The following is a 26,281-nucleotide window of genomic DNA, read 5'->3' as shown; positions in this document are numbered from 1 at the left end:
AAAAGTGCATTTTTCAGAGAGGAGGCTGATGGAGAGGTCTGTAAGCTCATTAAGGCGCCAAAAGAGGCCAGAGGAAGTGATAGTGACCGCATGTGAACGACCACAAAGACATCTGCTGAGGTTTGATTGTGTTCAAGGGCCAAAGATGAGACTTTCCAGACGATGAAAATCTTTTTATTTTAGTCCTCCTCTCCTCAGACTCTCTGCTCCTCCCCACACAAAGCATCCATCACCATCCCTCCATCCTCTCTGCGCTCGCATGTTCAGACGGATACGGAGGTGATGCCGATGACTGACACCCTCTGAAAGGCTCGTTTGCAGAGCGGCAGAAAGCGAGGCGGGTTGAGGAGGGGGTGAAAAGACGAGTGGAGGGAGAAGGGAACAAGTAGAAACTTCTGCACATGGGGGGAGAGAGAAGAGACAGAGAGAGAGCGAGGAATGGGAGAGAATGAGGTGCAGATGACTAAAAGGATGGTATTTAACGTCTCCGAGTCATGGGCCGAGGAGAGCTGATGGGAGTGATAGGTGCAGACTGAGAGCCAGCGTGGAGGAGGTCCAGCGCAGAGGGGGGAGGGGGGAGGGGGGTGGCGGCGGGAAGGCAAAGAAGCAGGAGAAGTAAAGTAGAAAGAGGCTGACATGGAGAGGAGGAATAAAGATCTGCAGCCAATGAGGGAAGGAGATGAAGAATATGTATAAGTGCACAGTAGAGAATGCATCCAGTCGCTGTATTCTGGTGTTTCTATCAGATGTTAGAGGTCACCGTTTATCTGAGAGCGATCTTCTTCAGTGCACGTTTCCCGATGAACTGAACTTTAACGAGACATGGGAGGATTACACATCTGAATAACGAGCTGCTGGAGTGTAAACAATGACACAACCTCCGTCAGCAGCAGTAAACACACACACACACACACACACACACACACACGCACACACACAGGCCCTGCTGCTGTCAGAGGAACTTTATGACCAACGACTCGAACACAAACCGTCACCCTGCTCCTCTCTTCACACTTTTCTGTTTTCTCACACCTTACAGGGAGCGCCGCCTGAGGCCGGCACATGTATGATTTATATGAAGAGCCCGTTAATCAGACACATAAATGGAGCGCTTCGCTGCAGAGAAGGAATCCTCGTGAAAACTGAAACCTCTATTACCCTCCGCAAGAATTCTTCCTCCCTCTGAGTTTAACGTGCAGAGTCAGGAAAACTTTCATTAATTGGGAGACCATCGGACCAAAAAAATCCTCAGCGTCATGTTGCCTGAAATGGTCGATTCACCGTATTAATGTGTGATACTGTGTCAGACAATAACCTGTGGAGCTCAGGGAGTTTGTTTCATCATCTCCTGACAACAATAAGACTCCTGGTACTTACAGGTACACGCAAGCAAGAGCACATCACCCCTGTACTCGCCTCCCTTCACTGGCTCCCTGTAGTTTTTAAGTCACTGCATGGTCTAGCCCCCCCATATTTAACAGAACTTGTAACCCCCTACACCCCATTTACGCCCACTTAGGGTCCTCTGAACAGTCACTCTTTGTAGTCCCTCGAGCTCAACGAAAACTCAGAGGCGACCGTGCCTTCTCGGTGGCTGGCCCCCGTCTGTGGAATCAACTGCCTCCCTCCATCAGACAAATCAACTCGTTGAATTCATTCAAATCAAATCTCACCTCTTTTCCCCTGGCATTTAAAACAAGTGGAAACAGACTCCATATATTTAGCTTAGGTATGTATGCATGTGCATGTAGGTATGAGGGTATGTATGTGTTTGTACTATGTATGTATGCTGCATGTATATATGTATATGCATATGTTTGTGTGTGTGTGTATATATATATATATATATATATATATATATGTACTTGTATGTATAGATTATTTTTTTATTTCTTGCTTTTATGCATTGCCTGTAAAGCACTTTGGTCAGATGAAGCTGTTTTTAAATGTGCTATACAAATAAACTTGATTTGATTTGATTTAAAGGAGCAGTATGTAACTCTGACCCCTAGTGGTTAAAATGGGTAATGCAGTCCAAATCCTAAACATTGTAGAGCGCTGTCTCCCCCCTCCCCCCGCCCCCTCCTCTCTAGAGTCCATGCTCACGCAGGTTGCCATGTGGAGGACACTGAAGCTTCAGCGTTTAGCCAGCTCGTTTTTGGTGCTATTTGTGTCTTTATTGGAGGAACGGACAGAGGGTAGAGTCAGATATCTGGGAGAGAGAGAGAGAGAGAGAGAGAGAGTGGGGAATGATATGCAGGAAAATCGCTCTGCGTGTCACGGTGGCAGCAGCAGCAGCAGGCCTGTTAGAGTAAAAACCAGGAGGTGGACTCAGAGACTTTCTCTGACTTTAACATCTGCTGCTGATTTCCTGCTCATATCTCCAGCGGAGTTTTAACCCCACCTCCCCCCCATCGCCCCTCGCTGAGGTGTCCCTTTATGTGTGTGTGCACAGACTGTGCAGTGTGCAGACGGTCTACATGCAGCCTCCGTTAGTGTATTCAGCCCAGCTCAGATCTCTACAGAGCAGAATGGGAACGTGTGAGACCCAGCGGCTCCATCAGTGAGTTGAATCGCTCTCAGAGAACATGAGGTCACTTTTGTTTGACCTCCGCTGGTCCAAAGATCAAGATATCCTGAGATAACATGCAAAACAAAAATAGCCTGTTTCAGTACTGTGGAGGTTAAAGCAGGGGACTTTGATTTGTGTGTGGGGTTTTTGGCGCCCCCTGTGGACAAAGCAGACCTCTTATCTTGTTGATAATCTTGTCCTGTACAGGTGTGAACAGTTTTCAAATTAATTATTGTAAAGTTCCAGAGGGTGGGGGGGTGGGGGCTGCCACACTAGGAGGTTAGCTAGCACTAAATGGAGGGCGAGGGCGAGGACAACATGGGCTTTAATGAGGACTGCAGAGAGGTATAAGAGGTCACAGATTTTCCTTGTTGGGTCTGATTCAGTCTGTTTTATAAGCAGGTTATGGCTCGTCACATCGATCATGAAGACTGAACGAGGCTTTATGTCGGATTATTTGTGAAGCACTCTCAGCAGAACATGAACATTTGACCCAAACACACAAACACGGTCATGGTGTCACGTTTATCGTCTCTCTGCAGTGTTTTATTCAGTTTGTTGTCACACAGGCTGAATCTGAACTCAGAGGGTTTACAAAGACCCTCAGTGTGACCCAGAGCCAGGCAGGCCTAACCCGGGCCGGCCCGGGCCAGCTCCCTGACCCCGGGTCACATCCAGCTCGTCTGAGTCAAACACCAATAAACACAGAGCCTGACACACACACAGCTCTCACAACACACACAACCAGCTCACATAAACACACACACACAGCTCTCACAATTCACACCCTCTGTCCCCCGAAGCAAACAGAGGAGGGGCCCGCCTGGGGGGCCTCGCCATGATGATGGACACACGTAAACAACATGCAGCTCACACACACACAGCTCGCACAAATAACACTAAAACCAGACGGGAAGACAGACGGACAGCAGCACTGACAGACACGTCCAAACAAACCACACACACACTTTCAACACAGACTGAGACAGCATGTACACTCAGATCTGTGTGTGTGTGTGTGTGATCCTTGTACACATGAACACATATGGTGTGTGTGTTTGGGGAGATTTACACTAACTGCTGCTGTTTAAATACTCGGGGACACCAGAACCTTTCACCTAACTCGCACATTACCACAGGACGACCTTCAGATAAAACATCCCTCCCAGGCCCCTCCATGATCTCCCCCCCTTCGTCCCAGCACTCCCTCGCCCAGCTATGCGTCACGGCTCCACGGATGACAGGTTAATGAGGAGAAAATATTTTTACAGGATCGCGTTTCGCCGGAGCCCTGAGAACCAATGGCAGAGCTTTTATGGTCATCAGCTCACAGCGCGGGCACTTTTATCTCTTTCTCTGCTCGGGTCTGTACGGGCAGCGAGGTGTTACGCACGTCTGACACGGAGACCACAGCTCGCTGTCTGCAGAGGGTCTAATCTCTCCACCTCAGACCTCATACTGCAGGAACCGACCCAGTTCCTACATGCACGCACGCAAGCACGCACGCTCACACACAAGGCTCCCTGCTGTCATGAGGCCTTTTCAACAAACATCTGTACTTTCTACTCCTGACATTTTAAAAACAGGCTCCTTACTTTACCTTTAATGCATTTCAGGAGGATTATAGATTATTTTGAATCATTGCATGCTGCAGAAGAGGCCTCTTCCCAAATCTCAACATGAGCTGAGCTTGAGTTAGCTTTGCACGCAAACAGCACAAGAAAAACTTCAGCTTTTACATATTTCTTTTTAAACCCAGGTAATGAACCCATGAATGAATAAATCCAGTAATGAATGTGTTCTTGTTCCACCTCGGTCTGACTGCGTTCCCTCTCTGCAGAAAAGAAAGCAGCGTTTTAGACGAGGCGGTGCAGCTGCAGCAGGTTTGAAAATAAATAGTGGAGAAGTTAATGGGAAGACAAACACCTCGGTGTGGCAGCTAGAGGGCTCTGGATCAGCTCAGCGTGACACTCTCATTTTCACCCTCCTGACCTTCACACCTCTACATCACCACATACACACACCCCCCCCACCCGCTCCGTCCATCCATCCACACAGTCAGACTGAATCCTCTGACCTGACCTGCTGACCTCTGCCCCCCTCAGACCCTCAGCCTGTCAGCACTCCTCAGGGAGGGGTGGGGCTGCAGCCTGTTAATGATTTGTTAAAAACACAACCGTGGCAGCACACTGCGTGTAAAAAAAAAAAAAAAGAGATGATGAGGCACCAAAACGACAAGAAGTTATGAAAAACTTTAAACAAATGTTTCTGCTGAGAGGTGCTCTGTTGGTGGTCTCCTGTCGAGCGAGTCGACAGAACGGTTTCTGTCAGAAAGGCTCCAGTTTTAAAAAGGGGGGGGGGAGCTGGAGGCAGAAATAGAGGGGGTTTGCTTTGGCTCTTAAATCTCTCAGAGAGGCTGAAAAGGAGCCGGTTTGGGTCTTATTTTGATGGGAACAGGGATTGTTACATGAGGACTGCTGGAAGCGAACGTTGCTGGAGAAGAAAAAAAATACTTCATACAAATCCACAAAATGTTGCTTCATTTGAAGGAAAAGAGAGCGCTAAATACCGTGAGAGACCCACAGATCTTTACAGTAACTTTAAACCACCTCGCAGTGCATTTGTGCATCTCAGCGTGCAGAAATGACGAGATCCTGCACCATGAAAACAAAAAATCCTGTTCAGTAATAACGTTTAGCTACATGAACAAAACATGTTTTTATCTCTGAATGAAATCAGCAGAAAGTTTGTTCAGTCGGATCTTTTCCGTCTCCATCCATCTTTCATCTCGACCAGCATGGAGGCTGCTCTCTTTGAACCGCCGCTGAAAGATGAACGGAAACAAAAAGAGAAAAGGAAGCACTGAGTCCGGACGTGTAAACCTGCAGCTCAACACAGAAACTGTCCTGTGTAAACTTGTAAAGACAGAGTCAGCAGCTTGTTCCTTCAAAATAAAATACAGACTTCTCCTAAAGTGAAGCTGCTCCAATGTGCCTTCTGGGCCTCCGTACATGTGTGGTGGTGACTGTGTCTGCAGAGACTCTGTCCTCTGACTGGATTTTACTGTTCTGCTTTGTTCTGGTTGACTCGGGACATTTCTGGGCGGAGCTGGTGTGTTTCCTACAGCCAATGACAGCGCAGCAGGTGAGTTTACGGATGTGGACGTAGCGGCAAGGAAAAGAAAATATAATCACAGTGAGGAAACACAGTGAGAAACACCAAGCGGATAAAGCTGGTTCTAAAACGAGGGTGAACCTTGTGTTGTCTTTTACCCGTGGACGTGGAGTTGGTCTACTTCCTGTTGGACAGGCAGGTGACAAACGCCGCCGGTTAGCTTGTTCTAGCGTGTGTTAGCTTGCAGTGTAGGTACAAGCAGTAAACATACACACTACGTCCTACAGGGGGCGGAACTTCTGGGGGCAATGAGCCAAGGAGGAGGGGCCCAGTTTGAATGTTGAGTTTACAAACATTTCTGACTCCTCCTTTAAGTTAAAGATGACACAGCTGTAGTGCAGGATCATTTGAATAGTTTGGAGAAAAAGTTATTTCTGCAGTCAGTTCAACTCTTAAAAAAATGTAGTCCAGGTTGACAAAGTTTATATTTAAAGTTTAATAAACAAAACTACAAAAAGCAAACCTCCATGAACAAATCTTTAAAATAAAAGTTGTGATCAAGATTCCACACACACACACACACACACACACACACACACACACACGATGTACAGTCTGAACAAGCCTCGTCTGTGAGAACAACATGCATGCACAGTCCTGACGGCTGCAGCTCCGAGCCTTTCAGCGTGTCAGGACCTGCAGAGAAGGGGGGCGTCTGAGAGGGGCTTAGCTTAGCTTATTCATCCTGTGCAAGATACAATCATTCATGAATGTTATGTTTCAGTTGTTAACAGTGCTGTCAATCAATTAAAGTTATCAAATTAAAGGATTTAAAGGATTAAAGGATTTCAAATTGAGTATTTATTTGTTTGATCTGAATTCAATCAGCGAGAAAACAACATAAAGTCTTTATAGATATCTTCTGATAACTTTTCAGGGTTAAAAACACCTCGTTGTGAGGTCCGAGGTACTTGGTCGTGTGTAATTGATGTCATGAGGACTGAGCTCAGGCAGCAGCAGGTGACAGACGAGCCTTCAGGCACACACTGATTAAGACAAACATTAGAACAACAGTGACCGACTGAGACCAACTTTAACTTCCTCCCTCTGTCCTGCACACAGTCTGACACCTGGATGGATTCATTTCAGCTCCACTGGACTCCAAAGCTCCAGCCGTGTGCAAACTGCTGAGCGGCTCTGCGACCGTGTTTGTTGTTTGTGGACGAGGAGGAGTCGGCCTGAAAGAGAGCGGAGGTGCAGCTGCCACCAAAGAGCTCTTTAAAAGTCAGAGAGGTAGCGCCGGGAAACCAATAATCCTTTTCATCTCGCCTCCTTTTCTCAATTTGGCACACATTTTGTCACTCCTTTCTTTCTCTCTTTCTCTCCGTCTGTCCTCTTCCTCCTCCTTTCACTCACTCTCTCTCTCTCTCTGTGGAAAACTTAATGGTTTCCTGGGCTTAGAGCGAGACATTCTTTCACAGTGAACAATAATAACAAGAGTAAGAGCCACTTCATGTAACTCTCTCTCTCTCTCTCTCACTGACCAGGAGCGAGCGAGCCGTTTTCTCTCTATTCTCTGAGTGTGTTTGAGCGTGCATGCCTCTTTATTAAGAGCTTCATCTGTTACAGGCAGGTACTGCAGGTCGGTAAAGCCAAGTGTTCGTCCGCCTCGTTTGTTATCATCAAAGTCTGCCTCAACACGTCTTCCAGAGAACAGAGCTAACACACACACACTCGGCTGCAGAGAAGTCACCACAACATGGCAAAGATCTTTACTCCAAGTTCAGTCCAACTAAAAAGGGGAAATGTAGTGAACAAATGAGAACATTTTGCGAGCTGCTGAAGCTGGACGGAGGAGTTATTGGAGAGAAAGCTGGAGTTGAGCTGCAGGGTAGAAAGCTGAATCCAGACCATGTCAAAATGATCAATGTTCAGTGTTTAAAACGACAAAATCTCCGTTCTTCTAATGATCGACAGCATCTAGAAATTCTGAAGCTTTTAAAAAAAAAATTAAGACTTTTATAAGACATAGCAGGCAGGGGCATCAGATAGCCTAGCCGTTATGTTGCACGCTCCATGAACGAAGGCTATAGTCCTCATCGCAACGGTGGTGGGTTTGAATCCGACCTCGGTCCTTTGCTGCATGTCATCCCCCCGGCTCTCTCTCCTCCCAACACTTCCTGTCTCTCTTCAGCTGTGCGTCTGATAAAGGCTAAAAGAAAAATAACAAAAACAAAAACCCCAAAAAGTTCTTGCACACTTTAAATTGTGCAAATACGATACTTTGGCCCGACAGCGTCCGGGCAGCTCCCTGTTCATACTGCACTGAAAGGCTTCTAGGACTCTTAAAGGGGCTCTGCAGGACCATGGTCAGTGTGACCCAATATGGAGACCCTCAGACTTTTATTTTTGTTCCTCGGTGGGACCAGTTTGATCTCTGTATGAAGCAGCTTTAAACACTAACATGTTTGTTTTTTTAACTCATTTGTTGACACTGCGAAGCTTCTCGGTAAACTTAGCATTGAGATAAAAGTAAGAAGTGTCCTTGTGGTGGTCACACTGGGAGACATGTATCAGAGTCTCAGTTCATCTGAAGTCATGAGCGCCTCATTCAGACACGAGAGTCAATGTGAGAAACAGAAGAGAGGCAGAAGGGCAAAGACCTCTGCTCTCACCTTCTGCTCTGTGCAGACCCAACATCAGAGGAAGAGGGAGGGTCTGAGGACCTGAGGGGACTGAGGACCAGGGAACCCAGCCAGGGGCAGGATGTCACGTCTGAGCCTGAACCCACCAGCCAAACCAGCACGGCTCAGTGGGACGCTCCGTCCCCGCTCAGAGGACAAAGGAGATGGTCTGACAGCGGCCGGGCAGCCCCCTGTTCATGGCTGCACTCCAAGGCTCCTAGGATCCTTAAAGGGGCTCTGTAGGACCATGTCCAGGCTCTGGCGCTAAAGGTGGGTTTAAAACCATCACACATGGAGCTCCGAGAGACGGGAGCTGGCAGAGAAAAGCTCAAGGGACTCCAAAATAAAAACAGGATTAAGAGATGGACTCTGAGGACCGACAAGGTCAAACATTTTAATACTTTTTGATGCCCCCTCTTTTCAAACGATCCGCTCTCTGATCTTTTAATGATCGACAGATTCAAAAAGCACCAAAGCTCCTGAAATATCACAATTACAGGTATGGAGAGTGAATGAATCCATCAAAACAACTACTACAAGCCGTCTCAATTCCACAAATACGTTGACAACGTTTCCTGCAATCAGTGGTCATTTAAAACAAGAATTCCTCCAACATAGGGGATAAGGACTTCTGTTTTTGAAGGTGTGGTATCGACACAGGTATCAATATCTGTTTTGTTTTTTTTACTTCAAAGATTTAAAGATTTAAAATTCTGGTATCGTGCCGACTCGACTCAACACACGTGCAGCTCCTCTGGGTCATGTCTGAACTTTTTCAGGACTTGTGTTTATGAAAAGGTCTTCAGAGTCTTCAGTCAAATGCAGCAGGAGGGAATGAGGGGGGGCAGCTCAGGGTGAAGTTTAACAAAGTGTAACCTAAATAGGGCCTTTAAAAGCTCTCCTGTACCGGGGGGTTGGTGGGGCGCTGGTGGCGCATGCCGCATGTGTGGGGGCTGTGGTCCTCCGGGCGGGATCATATCCCGCCTGTGGCTCCTTTCCCGCATGTCATTCCCCACTCTCTCCCTGATTTCCGGCTCTGTCCACTGTCCTATCTCTACAATGGAGGCACAAAACAAAAAAAGCAAAAAATAAAATCTAAAAAAATAAATAAAAGCTCTCTTGTACGTCTGAGAGCAGCCTGTAGGGTCACTATAAACGTCCTTTCAAACACTCCTGGTGTCAGTTACATAATAATGCAGCTCGTTGCTCTTCAAGGAACGAGGACGACTACCGAGTGAATCCACAGAGAGGTATACTGAGGTGCATAAAACTGAAGTGGTGGAAGAGGATATTAAAAGGCGTTAAAATCATCTTATCAGGTGCAGCCTACATTCACATGAATCAGAACTTCTAAAGATCTTCTGAGATGTTGTTGGAGAGGAAAGCTTCGTCTCAGCGTGCACAAAAAGCCTGACAGGAGGAGTCAAGCTGTATTTTCAAATGTTCATTGTGGACATGATGGGTAGGGAGAGTTTCCTGGAGAGGTGTTGAGGGGAGACGAGGGGGGGGGGGGCAGGAGGTGTTAAAGGGGTTTGAGTGGAGTCCAGCAGGGTTCAAGTGCTGCTGTTTGGGTCCTTCAAGAGGCGAGCAGCAGGACTGAGATCCAGAAACTTTAAAGCGCAGCGTTTAGGGGCTCCCCGTCCTCAGAACAATCCCCCCCCCCCCCCCCCCCGATGTCTGTGCATTAATGAACTGCTCAGGCCCGTATGCAAATCAGACAAAGGAGCGAGACACCGAGCATGTGCTGAGAGTGTGTGTGAGCGCGGGTGTGTTTCTGTGGGAGTGGGAGAGCAAGAAGGTGGGAACTGGGCAACCTTCTCACCCTTCTTCTGCCCCCCCCCCACTCCTCCCCTGAAGAGTGAGAGAAGAAGAAGAAGTGGGGACGCTGTGAACAAGACGCTGCAGAAGAACAGATATAGGGGGCAGGGGGAGTAAATACCTCTGCAGGGGGGGGTTTGGTGCTGGGGTAACGGCGTGACCAAGATTCCACACACACACACACACACACACACACACACACACACACACACACACACACACACACACACACACACACACACACACACACACACACACACACACACACACACACACACACACACACACACACACACACACACACACACACACACACACACACACACACACACACACACACACACACACACACACACACAATCCCAAAGCGAGCACAAAACAAGATGTAAAGGATAAGAAGGTGTGGCACGTTGCCATCATCCTCAACAAGACATCAGTCTGCTAAACAAGGAAACTCTCTGGGAAAGTCGGGGAGAAATGACGGAGAGAAAGAGGAATTAGACGACGAATGAGAGAACAAAAAGATGAAAAAGAAAGCTCCTCCTGAATCTGTGCGTCTCTCCGAGTGTTTGGGGAGCGTGTGAGCGCGTCACAGACAGCGGCTTCCGTGTGCACATGCACTTTAGATTCTGTGCCGGTTCAGACGGTTCATCCTCTGCAGCATGTACACTGTGACCTTTCTCTCAACCTGTAATGTCTTCAGCAGCCTCTTCTCCTCCTCACGTCCCCCTTTCTGTCCTCTCGCCCTTCTCCACTGGAGTTCCCTCCTACAGATGAACATTTACTCTTTGTTTTTACGCCAGCCAGCTGTGTTATCAGCCTTTCCCTGCACATTTATCTTTGGTTAACGTTTCCTGCACAGTTTGCAGGTGAACATCATGAAATAACTTCTGCAGACATCCACCCCGTCTCTCATTCCCTCTCTATATTCAAACCTTTATTTATTCTCAAAGCCGCTTCATCGGCTCCCGGTTAAACATTGCATTGACTTCAAGATTCTGCTTCTCACCTTAAAGGCCGCCCATAACCTTGCTCCTCTGTACCTCTCTGAACTCCTGAACATTCACCCCCCTGCACCCTCAGGTCTTCTTCTTCTTCTTCCATTCACCTCACCGCACCACCCGACCATGATGCAGGACGTCCTCTACATGACGCTATAATGACAATATGTGTCTTCATATCAATGCTACGTGTAGTTGACGAGAATCTCAATGTGAACTAAAGAGTGGAGAAGAACATACTGGAGAACAGGAAACATAATGCAGCAGGTTCATTAGATCATGGAGATGGTAGAGGTGGCGTGCAGACAGTCTATGGTCGTGCAGTGATCACAGGGAATAAACGTCACCACCCCCTCCCACTCGCTCCAGGTGAATTCTCCTGATTATATCCTGCTGCGTTCTCACATCAGCTCACTCTGACTTTCTGCAGAATAAATACCAGGAGGCTGGAGAAGAAACTCCGGGTGAAGAGAGAAACATTCAGATGTTTGTGTTCACACATGATGCTCAGAGTAATAAACTTCAGGAGGTTAGTGAAGGTGTGAAAGATCTAAAACAGATATGTTTTGTTAATCGTGTTGTGTTTGGCGTGATGATGACATGCAGCGTACCTTGTAGCGCATCTTGGGACAGGAGTGGATGTAGAAGCCCAGGTAGTAGTAGGACAGCTTGGGGGACTGTTTCTGCAGCTGCCTGGTGAACAAGATCTCCCTGCAGCAGGAAACACACACACACACACACACACACACACACACACACACACACACACACACACACACACACACACACACACACACACACACACACACACACACACACACACACACACACACACACACACACACACACACACACACACACACACACACACACACACACACACACACACACACACACACACACACACACACACACACACACACACACACACACACAGTTACAGAGGGACAAAGCTTGGATATTGCTCGACTTGTGGTGTTTGTTTCCATCATCTCTTATACACTGTTGTTTGTTTTGATTTGGAGCGAGCCTCGCATCATTTGAAAACAGCATGAATTAAAAAACTCAATCAAAACCAAGATACTCAAGACCATGTAAGTGCACTGAAGTCAGAAAGTGTTAAAGGTAATTGAGTAAGAGATGTGTCTGGAACACCTTTAAAGTGTTGTTCTTGCAGGTCGTTGTTGGAACACGATACGAACGAGCGCGCTAAGTAATGAAATGAGTTCTAGGCAGAGACCGAGCTGAGGAAGTAAACACCCAGCGTGAAGGAAGCGGCTTTCCTCAGTCTCATTTCATCACACAAAAACAACCACCTCCTCTCTCCATCTGCACAAGGCCCCGAGCAGAAAGAGGGAGAGAGGGGGAGAGAGAAAGAGGGAGAGAGAGAGGACAAGAGAGAGCGAGAGAGATTGAGAGAGAGAGAGAGTACAAGATAGAAAGAGAGGGAGAGGGAGAGATGGAGAGAGAGAGAGGGGGGGGGAGATGAGAGAGAGGAGGGGGAGAGAGAGAGAGAGAGAGAGAGAGAGAGAGAGAGAGATAGAGATAGAGAGAGGGGGAGAGAGCGTGTAAAATAAAGATTTAGGAGGAGGAAGATTTATACAGCTTCTTCAAATACAGTAAAAGTCTGGCCTGCTTTATTTCCCCTCCATAGTTTCTTCCTTAATTGCATCCTTTTTTCTAAAAGCCTATTTTCCCTCTCTCCCATTTCCGTCACTATTCCATATCTAAAGTCCAGCTCCGCTTTCTTCTCTCTTTTTGTCTCGCTCGTCCTTCCACCCTCCGCGTTTCACCCGCTCAAACCGAGGGGGGAGAAAAGCCTTTCTTCCCAAACTTAAGAGGGAGAGAAAGAGGCCTTAAAATAAAATGGATGCTCTGAAAAATAAGACACGGGACAAAGCGGGCCAAGCCAGTGAGGAGAGAGAGGGGAGGCTTGGGGGGGAGAAAGAGGGAGCAGGAGGAGAATATAAAGGAGGAGGGGTCAAGAAAGAGAAAGGGACGGAGAGAGAGCGAGGTGCTGGAAGGTCACCCACTCGCTGCCAGGTTCCTGGGTTCCCATCCCCTCTCCACAAAAGCAACCGGCAGGCTTGAATTGGGGGAGGGGGGTCAAGAGAGGCGAGGGGCCCATTCACAAAAAGCCTCCCTCCTCCTCACCCTTCACACTCCCTCCTCCTCCAGCCCCCCCACCCCACCCCATGGCAGCAGCTTGAGTCCACCATTATCCCCTCTTCAGCCATCTGACACTCCAGCACAAGCCAATTATCAAGGCCTCTGCTCCTGCACAGCTCCCTCATACTGATGTGCACACACACACACACACACACACCCCAGCACACACACACCTGCACACAAAGGGTCCATAATGGTGCATACCACAAGGTGCTTACTGCAGCCTCACATGCATGCAGAAACATTTCCAAACACTAGATTAGACGTTTATTAAACAGTTATATCGTGCAGAGTGATGCACACAGCTCCTTCTTAACCTCAGAAGTGAAAACAGCGTGTGTAAGAACTTTAAATGAAGATAATGTGCTGTTCAGAGTCTGTGTGCAGGATTGAGACAGACCGCAGTGAATGTGAGAGCAGGGAACAGTTAGCTGGCCGTGTTGCGAGCGGTTGCTTCATGTCTGCTACTCTGTGCAGGGAAACACATCTGCTGAAGGTTGTCAAAGTCTGATAAGATACCAGGTGTTTTAAAACGATACAATCTCTAATGTTTTAATGATCAGTCGTGTCCACAAGTACCAGAACATTTAAAATAACGTCAGATCTTCAGTCATACATTGAACCAAAAGCTGCTGCAGGAGAACAACGAGGGAGATGTCAACTTTTGCGAGGTTTCCATACCGAAACAATTTGCAAAATAGTTGTGCAAAGTCAGTGTGCACGAGTGTCCAGTCAAACACATGACTTGTTCTTACTCCTTCATATTTCTCTTAAGGTTAACTGTTCATTCTGATCATTAATCTCATGCATGTTTAGGAGAATGCACAGGCACTAAAAGTAAACGTGGAATCTGTCAGGAGTCGGATCAAAATCAGATCATCATCAGGACATCTTCAAAAAGAGAGAGCTCCATGGTGGACACCTGCTGAGTCTGCTGCACACAGCGCCTCAGGCTACTCATTAGGAGACTCTTTTCTCCTCCTCCTCCTCCTCTCCTCTCCCCCTCAGATGCAGAGGAGCCACACGCCTGCTAGAATCTTCTCAACACCCCCCTCTCCTGTTTCTTCTGCAGAATGACATGCAGGCCTTGCTCTCACCTGGTGATAACGTCTGTTCACACCTTAAAGTGTTTCTCTACACGAGGACTAATAAATAAAGTTTTTAAGATGTTGTGGTAGGTAGAAAACAGACTTTGAGTTCCTTCATGACGCACTACGATGAGTGTGTGTTGTTTATCTTATATCTGCAAACACAGCACTTATGTGTGAATTTTTTTCATATTCCATGACATATCGCAGGAAACAATCGTCCTCATGTCATTTTATGGGATTCCTAATTCATGTTCATCCTCGTAAACACATCTTTTTACATCTTGCAAAGCTTAACCTGCAAATGATCTAAAAGGGTGTGATTTTCCTTCATGATCTTTAACTTTTAACCCTTTCATATCCTGGTCACTACAGCTTTTTAAAACCCTTTTTTAACTGATGCATACGTTTTGATGGAATGGATTCACATCAGCTACTTCAGTGAACGTTAGAAAGTTCCCTGAGAAACGGATCAAGTCTAAGAGAACTGTACTGTGCTGTATCTTTGCAAATAGCACATCTAATCTCATCTCATCTAATCAAGTCATCCTATACAGCGCCACCTACAGGCCAGCGGTTCTAAGTGTTGTAAGACTGCTCTTCCTGCAGATTTTTCTCAAAACTCTTTTATGAGAGTAAAACCTGTGATAAACCTCAAACCCCCCCAGAGGACATGTGACACACTGAGAATGTGTTTATTGAAGATAAAGTGAAATTATTTAGTTTATGCATGAAAAAAAAATAAAAATAACATCACTGTGTGAGTTCCTAAGAAGTAAAAAAAAGAAAATTTTTAGCGGTGGTATTAAATATTTGATGTATGAACCGACTGACCGGCCGTCTGTTGATTAGAAACATTTTAATTAATAAATGTGTGTATCTGTGTGTTCATGCTCAGTAAGTCTCTAACAGAGTCTTCAGACCAGGGAGTGTCCAGACCTGATCAAAGACCTGGACTCGAGTGTCTGTAAACAGGCGGGAAGATTTTAGTCTCCTTACTGAGTGCTCCGTGTTCCTGCAGGAGTCAGACTCCTAAAATAACAAGTGATCAGGAGCCGCCTGTGTGTGTGTGTGTGTGTGTGTGTGATGACCAGGGTGTTCCCTCTATAAGAGCCGACCCCGTCTGTCCGAACCCCTAAATCACACACACGTGAACTCACACTCGTAACTCACACACTCACACCTGAACACACCCACTTTGAAGCTGAGCTCACCCAGACTCCCACATCTGTGCAGGAATATTTGAAAAAGCCTTTCTCACATTATTGGGTTACATTTTACAGGAAAGCCCAGATACGTGCCTCCAGTGTGTGTGTGTGTGTGTGTGTGTGTGTGTCTCTCATTTCATCCTGGCAGAGTGAGCCGTCGTCAGCTGAACCACAAACAGAGCTCCGTCTCAACCAATCAAGTGCAAAGAAAGCGGTATTTTTCCCGACCTTTCAGTATTATGGCACTTACAGTATTCAGTTCTAAGAAGAGATCAAATGTGGGCGGGGCCACAAAGATCAAGAGTTAGGGGGAGAGCAGGTTAAGAGGAGGGCAAGTGAAGAATAAAAGTGAGAACAAAGAAGGGAGTCACCGTGAGAGGGAGAGACATTCTTCTCTTTGAGGAGCTCCATGTTACAGATTCTTCTCGCTGAAAACTAAATATCTGTAAATTCTGCTCATTAAACAGAACTAAAGCAGAATGCAGCATTGTGTTTGTGACAGGAAGTGACACCGACATGACTAAAAAAAACAACAGGAAGTGGATAACACGAGTGTTTTAAACGCACCTGAGAGCAGAGTAGGAGCCCAGAGACAGTGAGGCAAAGTCTGGGTGGTAGTACAGGTAGACGGAGGACACACAGGTGGGCAGGATGTCGATCACCCCCACCGCCACGATGCGCCCGTCCAGCCAGTACTGCTGATGGAAAGATCCGTATCCAACCTCAGGCCCATCTGGAGAATATTCAGCCTGTAAAGGGGGGGGGAGGTGGCCAGTGGTCAAAACAACAGCAGAGCTCCGTTGTGTAATAAAGAGAAATATATAAATCACAGAGGACTGAGACTGTGTGCTATTTAACAGGACTTTCTCTGACACACGCACGCACGCACACACACACACACACACACACACACACACACACACACACACACACACACACACACACACACACACACACACACACACACACACACACACACACACACACACACACACACACACACACACACACACACACACACACACACACACACACACACACACACACACACACACACACACACACACACACACACACACACACACACACACACACACACACACACACACACACACACACACACACACACACCTGTATGAGTGTGTATCATAAGCCAGGCTTCCCCCTGCCAGGCCTCACGCAGCATTATGAGTGGGGGTGTACAGTAGCCTCAAGTTCAGCCTGCTAATGGCTCCCAAATGTGGAGCGAGAGCAGCAGCAGCAGGGTGGAGGTGGAGGAGGTGGAGGAGGTGTGTGTGTGTGTGTGTGTGTGTGTGGGGGGGGGCCACAGAAACACTCCAGGAGAGGACTTTTTAATAAAGGACCCTGCATGACTAAAATCCATTTCAGCAGGCAGTGGTGGAGAGCTGCCAAGCTCCGTCCTGTGAGTCTGCGTCTGCTCTCTACATGTGGCATGAAAGAATGTGGGTGGAGGTTCAGACTACACCAGGAATATTCAATTACTCTGTCGGAGAGGCCAGGTTTATAAAACTGACAAGACGTTTAATATTCTACATGTCAGACCTGTAGAGCTTAATGTGATGACAATGCACATTTTTTAATTTAAAGGACACATATGATGCTTAATCCACTTCCCCATGTTCCTCTAACTCTAATATGTGTCTCTAGTCTGTCTACAAACCCCCCAATGATGAGAAACGTCCATCCTCTCCGTCTTTTGCCGGCTCCACTTTTTAGAAAATGTGTGCTCAAACAGGCCGTTTGGAGATTTTCCCTTCATGACCTCACAAAGGGCAGTAGCCCCTCCCTCAGGTGGGTGACACTCCCACAGCTAGGTGTTTGTTCTGACCCTCTGAGTCTGCCTTCTCACCGTAAACAATAGGGCATGGAGCAAGAAAGCCAGAGACACCCAAGCCCTTCCAGAGAGGGCGCGTGGTCAGACACAGCTCATTTACATATTTAAAGGTACAGACACAGAAACAGCCTGTTCTGAGCAGGGCGGAAATAGAGGGGTTTATAGGCATGATCAAATACAGGATCAGAGTGGATTTAGAACAAGAAACTTCACAGACATGTTTTGAGGAGCTCTGAGATTTATTTATACTGAAGAAGAGGAGGAGAATATGTGACTGTTTTTTATGTGAGTTGTTCTGCTCTTTTCTTTTCTTGAAATAAACCAACAAATTTGTATATACATTAAATATTTAAAAAAATGTCCAGATTAGGGTCTCTAAAAGGGCCATTTTTTATCCCACAAACCGCAGGTTGAATAGGTCAGGTCTACGTCTCTAATGAAACAGTAAAGTTTTTTTATCATTGAGGATCCACATGTTGGGGACTTGAGTGCTTTTGTCTTATAGGCTTAAAACCAGAGGCTCAGGGTTAAAGGTCAAATTAAGAGAGTGAATGTGTGTGTGTGTGTGTGTGTGTGTGTGTGTGTGTGTGTGTGTGTGTGTGTGTGTGTGTGTGTGTGTGTGTGTGTGTGTGTGTGTGTGTGTGTGTGTGTGTGTGTAACAGGATCTTTCTCCCTCACCAACATTCAGCTGGACTCGGTTAAGTAGCGCAGACGCTGCTAGTTATCACAACAGTGAGAGAGCTAACATGCTAATCCATCGCAGCACTGGGGCAAAACTCTGAGCAGAATTAAACCAAACTGAAAAAACACACAAAATATAAACACACACCTTACAGCTTTCTAACCCCAGAGGTCTGAACATCATCTACGGACTGACTGGGTTCCATGTTCGCCCTTGGATCCATTTTAACAGAGCCAGACATAAAAAACTAAATTAGCTCAGACCCTCAGATATGACGACCCGCCTGACACAACGACCCGCCTCCCGCTCCTTTAATGATGATTATTTTCACTCCATTACTTTTTACACAAAAATATCTGTATGTCTCCTGGAGTGAAGACTTGATGTACTCTTGCCACCTCTGTTAGGAGGGTAGGTGTCATTAAACTGTCAGATTGCGGCTCCACATCAGAGGACATTCGATACGAGGTAGAGATGATGTGGCTTTACTGTGAATTAGCTGACTGGCAGGCGGGCAGAAAGGAGGGAAGAATAAAGAAAGAAGAACATTTATCTGGAGTTAGGGGAGCTGAAGGGTGACAGGCGCCACATCTGGAGCGCGCCTTACTCTCTACTCGCTCTCTGTCTGTCCCTATGAGCGGGCAGCCGGTGATTTTTGGCACCAGTTCCCTCAGAAACACTGACGGCTTTGTCGGAGGCCCCTCTGAGTCGTTTCAGAGTTGTAGGTAAAAAAAAAAGAGCGTGTGCAGGGGGGGTTATTCTTACCCCACCTCGAGCTTACACACTCCAGCACAATCATACAGACATGAATACGGGTGCATTAGACGTAATGTCGGCCTGGGTGTGTGTGTTTGTTTATGAGTTCATTCGCTGTTCAAGGCTGATCTTGTCTGAGTGACCTGTGCGTCACCCCAGACGACAGCTTAATGGTCGTGTCCTTGCCACTGTGACAACAATCTAAACACTTTCTGGTTCGCTTCAAACCACCCAGAGCTTCCCCTGCTGCCCCAAATCGCTCTCATATGGCCCCGACAGGAACACGTGAGCAGCACAGGGCTCCATAACGTGTGTGTGGGGGGATGGAGGGGGGGTGTAAGTGTGTAAGTGGAGAGACATTTTGGGTGAATTTTAACGTCTGTCAGAAACAGCAGCCTAGTTTATTATAATAATTTTTGGAACTGTTCTGTGATTGTTTCAAGTTACTGGCATTTATGAAGCTCCTATAGCTGCAATGCGAGCCCAAATATAATCCTGATCTGGTCAAATGAAGGCCTGAGACGGGCTTAAGGTGCCGATCATACAGAGATGAATCGCTCTAGGCACGGCCACTCTAAAAACGTGTGCGCATCTGAGGAAAGAGCATCTGGGAGCGCCTGCAGAGCGGGGCTCTGTGTGCATATTGGCAATAATGTAAGTGGTAAAAAATGGATTGAAGAAGACGTAGAGCTTGCTGTTGCTTTGCTCCTAGACGAGGAGGTGAAATGTCAAATCAAGTAGGAGGTGAAGCCTCCTGCAGCTCCCACCTGTCACTCAAAGAGGCCACGCCCCCTAATACTACCTCCCTTTAAGACTTAATATAATGTAAACAGGTGAACTCTAGAGACCCAAACTGTTTTTGTACCAGACTGTAAACATGTTTATTTTAACATGGAGCTCTATGGGGACTGACTCACTGCAGGAGGCAGACTCTAGTGGACACTGGAGGAATTGCAGTTTTGGGTACTTTGCATTGGTTTCATTAATGGAGGTTTCTCTGATTTTGATTGTATTTGTTAGACTTTACTTAATTTAATTTTCTTCTTTAATTGAATGATTGTGATTTTTAATACTTGATGTTTATGAGCATTTCATTTAGGAATATACTAAACCATGTGTTGGTTTATTTAGTTTGATTTGAGGACATGTTTTGTTCTGTTAATCACTTCACATAAATATTAACATCAGTTTTATTGTTGTTTATCATAATTTTATACAATTTTCGAGTGGAATGAAAATCCTGGTGAATTTTTAAAACCTTTTTGTTTGTGCTGTGTGTGAAGCTGCAGCGCTCTGCATGTTGGACACGCCGTTAAGACTTCTGGTAATTCTGGGATTGACAAATAACAGATGTTTTAACACCGTCTCTCTCTTTTCACTCACAGATGTTCAAATACACAACAGCAAAGTGCAAAGCTCATATCTTTTTATTTAACTGTTCCTTAAACAATATCTTTGTGCTTTATTTGTTTTGGTTTTCCTTTTTTGCTCTTTCTGAAGCAAACCGTATTTTGAAAAATGCCCTGAAATAAATGTTTGTGTGAGAACTACCTACTCATTCCACGCAAGCTTCAAAGAACAAAGTGAAACTTATTTTTCAGCTTCCTCAGTTACAGATCTGATGTTTTATCATCGATCCAGCTTGAAAATGTAGTTATTTGGCTTACAGTTGTTGAAGTCAAGACCACACTAACCGAGACCAGAACGCTCCGAGGCTGAGACAATAAGTATCTCTGAAGAATCCTCATCTTGTGTTTAGGGGGCGTGTCACTCACTTAGACCGTAACACAGGGAATGTTGCGATTGTAACCAGGGAATAAAAATCAGACTACAAATTAATTGACGTTATTTGTCATTTTAGAAAAGGCGTTTTCCACGTCATCAAAGTGATGACGTGGAAAAATAGCCAATCAGAGGTGGTCTTGACCGGTCTTGATTTAAAATCCGGAGTCCGCCCAGTCTGAGACCGAGACGAGACCGGGTAAAAATGTTTTGGATTCTGAGAGGAGACCGAGACCTTCAAAAAGTGTTCTCGAGACAAAGACCGATTTTGACACTTGTGTGAGTGTTCATTACTATGATATGTTTGCAGCTGCGAATCTCGGTTTCTCATCGCTTTGAGAAAAGAGAAACATCATTCGTTCACGCCTGCAGAAAACTCATGTGTGAATGTTAACATACACATTTTTTGTTCAGACTTCACCCGTTGTTTCTCCTCCAGCCTCCTTGTATTTATTCTGCAGAAAGTCAGAGTGAGCTGATGTGAGAACGAAGCAGGATATAATCAGGAGAATTTCCAGAGCAGTCCTCCTGAATTATCTAGATATGTTTAGAAGTGCATGTGTTTAAACGGTCAGAGAGAGAGAATAACTCACAGGAGGACGGAGAGAGAGTCTGAGGGGTGCGCCATAAAAAACGTGGTTACTAATTGGCCAACACCGCCGTTAATGAGCGTTTGCCCTTTGGGTAGACGCATCAGGAGGCGGTGAAGAACAATAAAAAGAAACCGAATGAGTTCATGAACCACCCAGCTCGTAAAGCGGAGTTCACCACCACACGCCACTGAGACCTCAACAAGGTCAAGTGCAGTGACAAACACCTGCACGACTGCTGCCTGACATGTGTACAGACATCCCGCTGTTTATCACACAGCTCATGTGTCTCAGTGACTGTTTGTGGACGGGTCAGAGACAGCTGATGTTAATTACCTCTGAGTTTCAGCACGAATCTTCTGCAATTTTATTCAAATGGAGCAAAGCAACAAACAAACAAGCCACACAACCTGCGCCCTGATTGGCTACACTTGGATTTGTATTCATGCTGTTTGCATATATTTGTATAAATGAAGGCTAACATGTGTGCTGATGAACCACACAGTATGCAGGTCCATGTGGTGAGTGTCTATGTGTGTGTGTGTGTGTGTGTGTGTGTGTGTGTGTGTGTGTGTGATTTAATAGCTCTCTGATTGGAGACAGATGGAGGCCAACACGCAGAGCGAGAGAGAGAGCGAGAGAGAGACACGCATAATAACTTTAAAACGGAGAATATTCAAAGAGAGGAAAGACGAGATCAGAGCAAGAAATAAAAAACACGCTGGCTGAAAGGAGGCCAAACCAACGGAGACGTTCCCTTAAACCGGTCTGAGAGAAGGGATGGTGAAGTCAGGATGATATGTGAGGCAGTGTGTGTGTGTGTGAGTTTATGTGCAGTACTGTGTAATTCAGTGTGTCTGGCCACTAGCCTTGACGAGGTGATAAAAGCTTGTTTCCTATAAACACTAATGATGTTCATTAGTGTGGACCTGAGGGGGCCCACAGGCGGCACAGAGTCACTGTGTTTGTGTGTCTCTGTGTCAGTCAGTTTGTGTGTGTGTGCTCCTCGACCTCGATCCTATTAAAGTGGCGGTTATAAGTGCCCGTCCTGGCTCTAATTGCAGGTGTAATTGTTTTGACCTGACAGGTCCACACTGGTGTTACTGAAGGCTGCTAACAGCTAACTGATGCTAACAAATACAGAGCTGAGAGACGAAGCTAATTCAGAGTGACTAAAACTGCAGTTCCTCCAGTGTCCACTAGAGTCTCTCTCATGCAGTGATTCATTCCCCCATAGGCCATATCTCATTAGGAGGAAATCAGTTAGCTGCAGAAACAGAATGTTTAGCCTTGATAGCGTAGCGTTTGCTAATCCCATGTCCACCGTCTCTGCTCAAAAATGTAGTCATTTGGATTCTGCAAACCAACACAGAGGCTAAATGTAGAAGTAGAGGCTTAAAGGAGGCAGTCGACAAACCAAGAGGTGGCATCTTTTCCTGCTTGTATAAAGTCTGTAGTGACAAGTAAGGTTCATACAATCTCTGATACCAGAGAAAACATCTATTTCATTAGACAGATTAATAGGAGAGTTTCTCTCTGCACACTGTCCCACCTGCACAAATATGTTGGCCACGTATTTGTGCAATGTAAACAGTGTGCTGAGGTTTGCCTGCAATCCTTTAATGAATAATTTATCCAATACTGGTACATAGGACTTGTATTCTTGTTGCCGTGGTATCAAACAGGTATGACTGTCGTTGGATTTTTACTAGAATCAAAAACGGAAAGTGAACTTCTGGTGGATCGATTAACAGCAACGTTATGTTAGCAACTTCATGACGCACTGAAATCAAATGTTGGGAATTATTTCCACTTCCTTCTAACTCGGCTGAAAACAATCTGCTACGTCCCGTGTATGATGCCAACAGAGACGATTCCTTCTCCTGAAATCTTTACTCGACTTGTCAAAGTGACGAGCAGCGAGTTAGGTCTCGAGCTGTAAAGGTTCAGAGGAAGGACCCGTATGAGGACCTCGAATTCAGTGTAGTCTAAACACAATCTGGACACCACATTTGAGTGCTTCCCTCCCTGAACACCCCCTTCCTCTCAGACCGGCCTAAATTAAAAGCTCTGAAATATGAAACACAGACTCCCTTCCTGAATCCCTTAACCCCCCCTGAATCCAGCTGCAGGGCTCTTGCAGAGAGGGAGCAGAGGTGTGTGTGTAGGTATGTGCTGGATGGGTGGAACTAGTGTACATTTATCTCTTTTTTAAGTGACTTTTATTTAAATACTAAAACGCTGGACATTTTTCAAACCATTATCCTCCTCTCCACGACAGTAATTTCAGCAGGACGACCTGCTCGGGGGCCGGGCCGAGTCATTACAGGTAATACATATGGATGAAAAGAGAGATTTGATTAAACTGTCAGCAGGCCAAAGGAAATACATACCTCTAGTGGTGAATCACAGAGAAATCTCCGGAACTGTGGAGGGAGGCAGAGGAGGGGGAGGGACAGAGAGAAAAACAGTTAGTTCTCTGGGTCACTGACTCTTTGAAAAGCAGAAATGAAAACCATACACATCTCCATTTCTGTCCCGGAGAGTTGACCCCCCCCCCCCCCCCCCCCCCCCGTTTTCTCTCCTCTCAGGTGTCACATATCAACTACCACAGGGGCAGAAAGAGGAAGAGAGTGTTTACACAAATGAAAGCATTTAGGCCGTCATCTGAAGCTCGCAGAGCAGGGAGGACACAGTGACAGCTTTAATAATGGAATGTCAAAATAAGCTATCTGTGAACACACTTTCAAATGAACATCAGAGATCAATTACAGAGGGCTAACTGTCCCTGGAAACTTAAAAATCTTTCTCCCATGCACTCCCCTTTTTCCCTTACGCACCACCGAGGGTTGAGAGCAGTGTGTTCGAAGACGAGCGATCCTGCAGGACAAACACGCAAATATTTAAAGCAGAAAAAGTTTTTAATACTGAGAATCAGACGTGACGACGAGACTGAGATTTGTATTTGAGTCAGGATTATTAGTGTGATTAAATATGATGTGTCATGCATAGATTGTATTCAAAGCTGAAGCAGGCTTACATGGTCATTATTTAGACTCAGAACTTAAAGGAGCAATATGTAACTCTGACACCTAGTACTGCATTTCAAATTAAAAACATCATAGAGAGCCTCCCCCTCTCTAGAGTGGATGCTCATGCAGGTCACCATGTGGTGGACACTGAAGCTTCAGTGTTTATCCAGCTCTGCATCGGTCTGTAAACCTTTCTGTGTTCTAACCTCTCTCCATTTTTCAAAAGCATCTCCAATATTGATCCTAGTTTGAGCACGTTTCTGCTCGTGGAGCTTATTAGAAACATGCAGAGGCTTTTTAGGTCGGGTACAATCACTTCTATCTGAACCACTTCTCTTGCCCGCTTCCATCACTGCAACACCTGTTGGTTTGACCTGATAACTGCTCTCATATCTGGCAAACCGAGGGGCGTCCAAAACGGCCGTGTGGGGGTGTCTTAAAACCGTCTACCTTCTCTGGTCCAAACAAATCCAGAGCATTCAGGACCAGAATCTAAAGTTAGAAGGAGGACATACTGGCTGCTGCATTGTTGTCAGAGAAGCCAGCACTTCAACATAACATGTTTCCTTAATGTCTGATCATATAGTAAGGTCACTTTATCATTTCACTCACTATACATCTCACTGATTGATCCTTTAAAAAAAATTAAACTTAAAATCTGTTGTTGTCAGTTCACCAACAAATTTTATGTTTGGTTTCACATTACATATATATATATATATATATATATATATATTAAAATAGTAAAGAGGACTATCCTCCCTAAAGAGTCCCTGTAAATAATCGGATGAATCTGTTATTTTGCTCAGACAGCAGCTATGTTCGGCCGGCAGTGGGAGGAACGTACCTGTCTTTCCTTTTTATTAAAACCTTTTTGCTTTACTGGAAATTCCCTCAAGCACACCATCATCCTGTTTGTGTGTTTGTGTGTGTGTGTGTGTGTGTGTATGTGTGTGTGTTAACTCAGAAGTGCAGCTTGTAACAGAGATGACTGCTGAAGGCAGGGTGCACTGGGCGGGACACTCCTGGAGTAGGTGCAACTTTAAATCCTGCCAGAAGCCTCAAATCACCTCAAACTGTTTTCTCTGTTTGTCTCATGAGTAAGTGAGTGTGTGTGTGTGTGTGTGTGTGTGTGTGTGTGTGTGTGTGTGTGTGTGTGTGTGTGTGTGTGTGTGTGTGTGTGTGTGTGTGTGTTCCTCCACTCTGGGATGTTTTGGGCAGAGAGCGGCTGAAGAATGAGGCACTGTTGTCTGTCATCTCTGATTTACTTTTTGCTGACGTGAACAGATTTTTACTGCTTTTTAAAAACTCGCCCACTTGAGTTGGACTGTTGTCATAAAAATGACTTAATCCTGCAAACACTGTATTCGTTTCAGAACAAACATGTGAATCATATAAATATGAGGATGAAGCAGGACGACAGCATACAGACATGAAAAGAGAACAAAAAATTAATGAATGCTGTTCATGTTGAGAGGTGTTGTTGTTGTTGTTGTGAGCTATAAAAGTCTAACAAACTGAGCACCGAGGGGAGCGGGGATGGCGAGAAATGCTTCGACAGAAACTCTTCTCCCACAGCTGCTCTGAAGTCATCTTAACTTTACATTCTCCGTCTCAGGGCAAGTCATCCTACCACACAGGAAAAACCTCATCATGCAGTTACTACAGACATCACCTATCTGTTCCTGCAGGGGGCGCTGGAGTCCCATCGATGGCGGTCTCCATGCTGGAAATGCTGTCTCAGTCTAACTTTCAGTCAACCTAACGACAGGCTGAGAGCTGGAGCTGAGGCGGGTTTTAAACCTCCTGACAAACCGTTACACCACGCCCACCTGTCGATCATGTCAGCTACACGCCTTATTGTTAATAACTCTTATCCTTCATTAAATCAAAACTGATGAGTCATCAAAACATTCACCCCCCATACAGT

At 45.9% G+C, this 26,281-nt stretch overlaps 1 protein-coding gene across 4 annotated transcripts in view; it reads right to left on the bottom strand.

Annotated features, from left to right (window-relative positions):
* The window catches only part of LOC109987214 (arginyl-tRNA--protein transferase 1), a 61,340-nt gene that overhangs the window by 12,905 nt on the left and 22,154 nt on the right, over positions 1–26,281 (bottom strand). For all 4 annotated transcript variants that reach the window (XM_029278114.2, XM_020638231.3, XM_020638232.3 and 1 more), the window contains 3 exons: positions 23,713–23,745; positions 16,222–16,403; positions 11,801–11,900 (listed from right to left, as the gene is read on the bottom strand). In XM_029278114.2, the coding sequence (XP_029133947.2) occupies positions 11,801–11,900; positions 16,222–16,403; positions 23,713–23,745 (315 nt within the window). The remainder of the gene's footprint in view (positions 1–11,800; positions 11,901–16,221; positions 16,404–23,712; positions 23,746–26,281) is intronic.

This window comes from Labrus bergylta, chromosome 10, assembly GCF_963930695.1.
Source record: "Labrus bergylta chromosome 10, fLabBer1.1, whole genome shotgun sequence".
Classification (NCBI taxonomy): Eukaryota; Metazoa; Chordata; class Actinopteri; order Labriformes; family Labridae; genus Labrus; species Labrus bergylta.
This window is presented reverse-complemented; position numbering and strand designations above follow the sequence as displayed.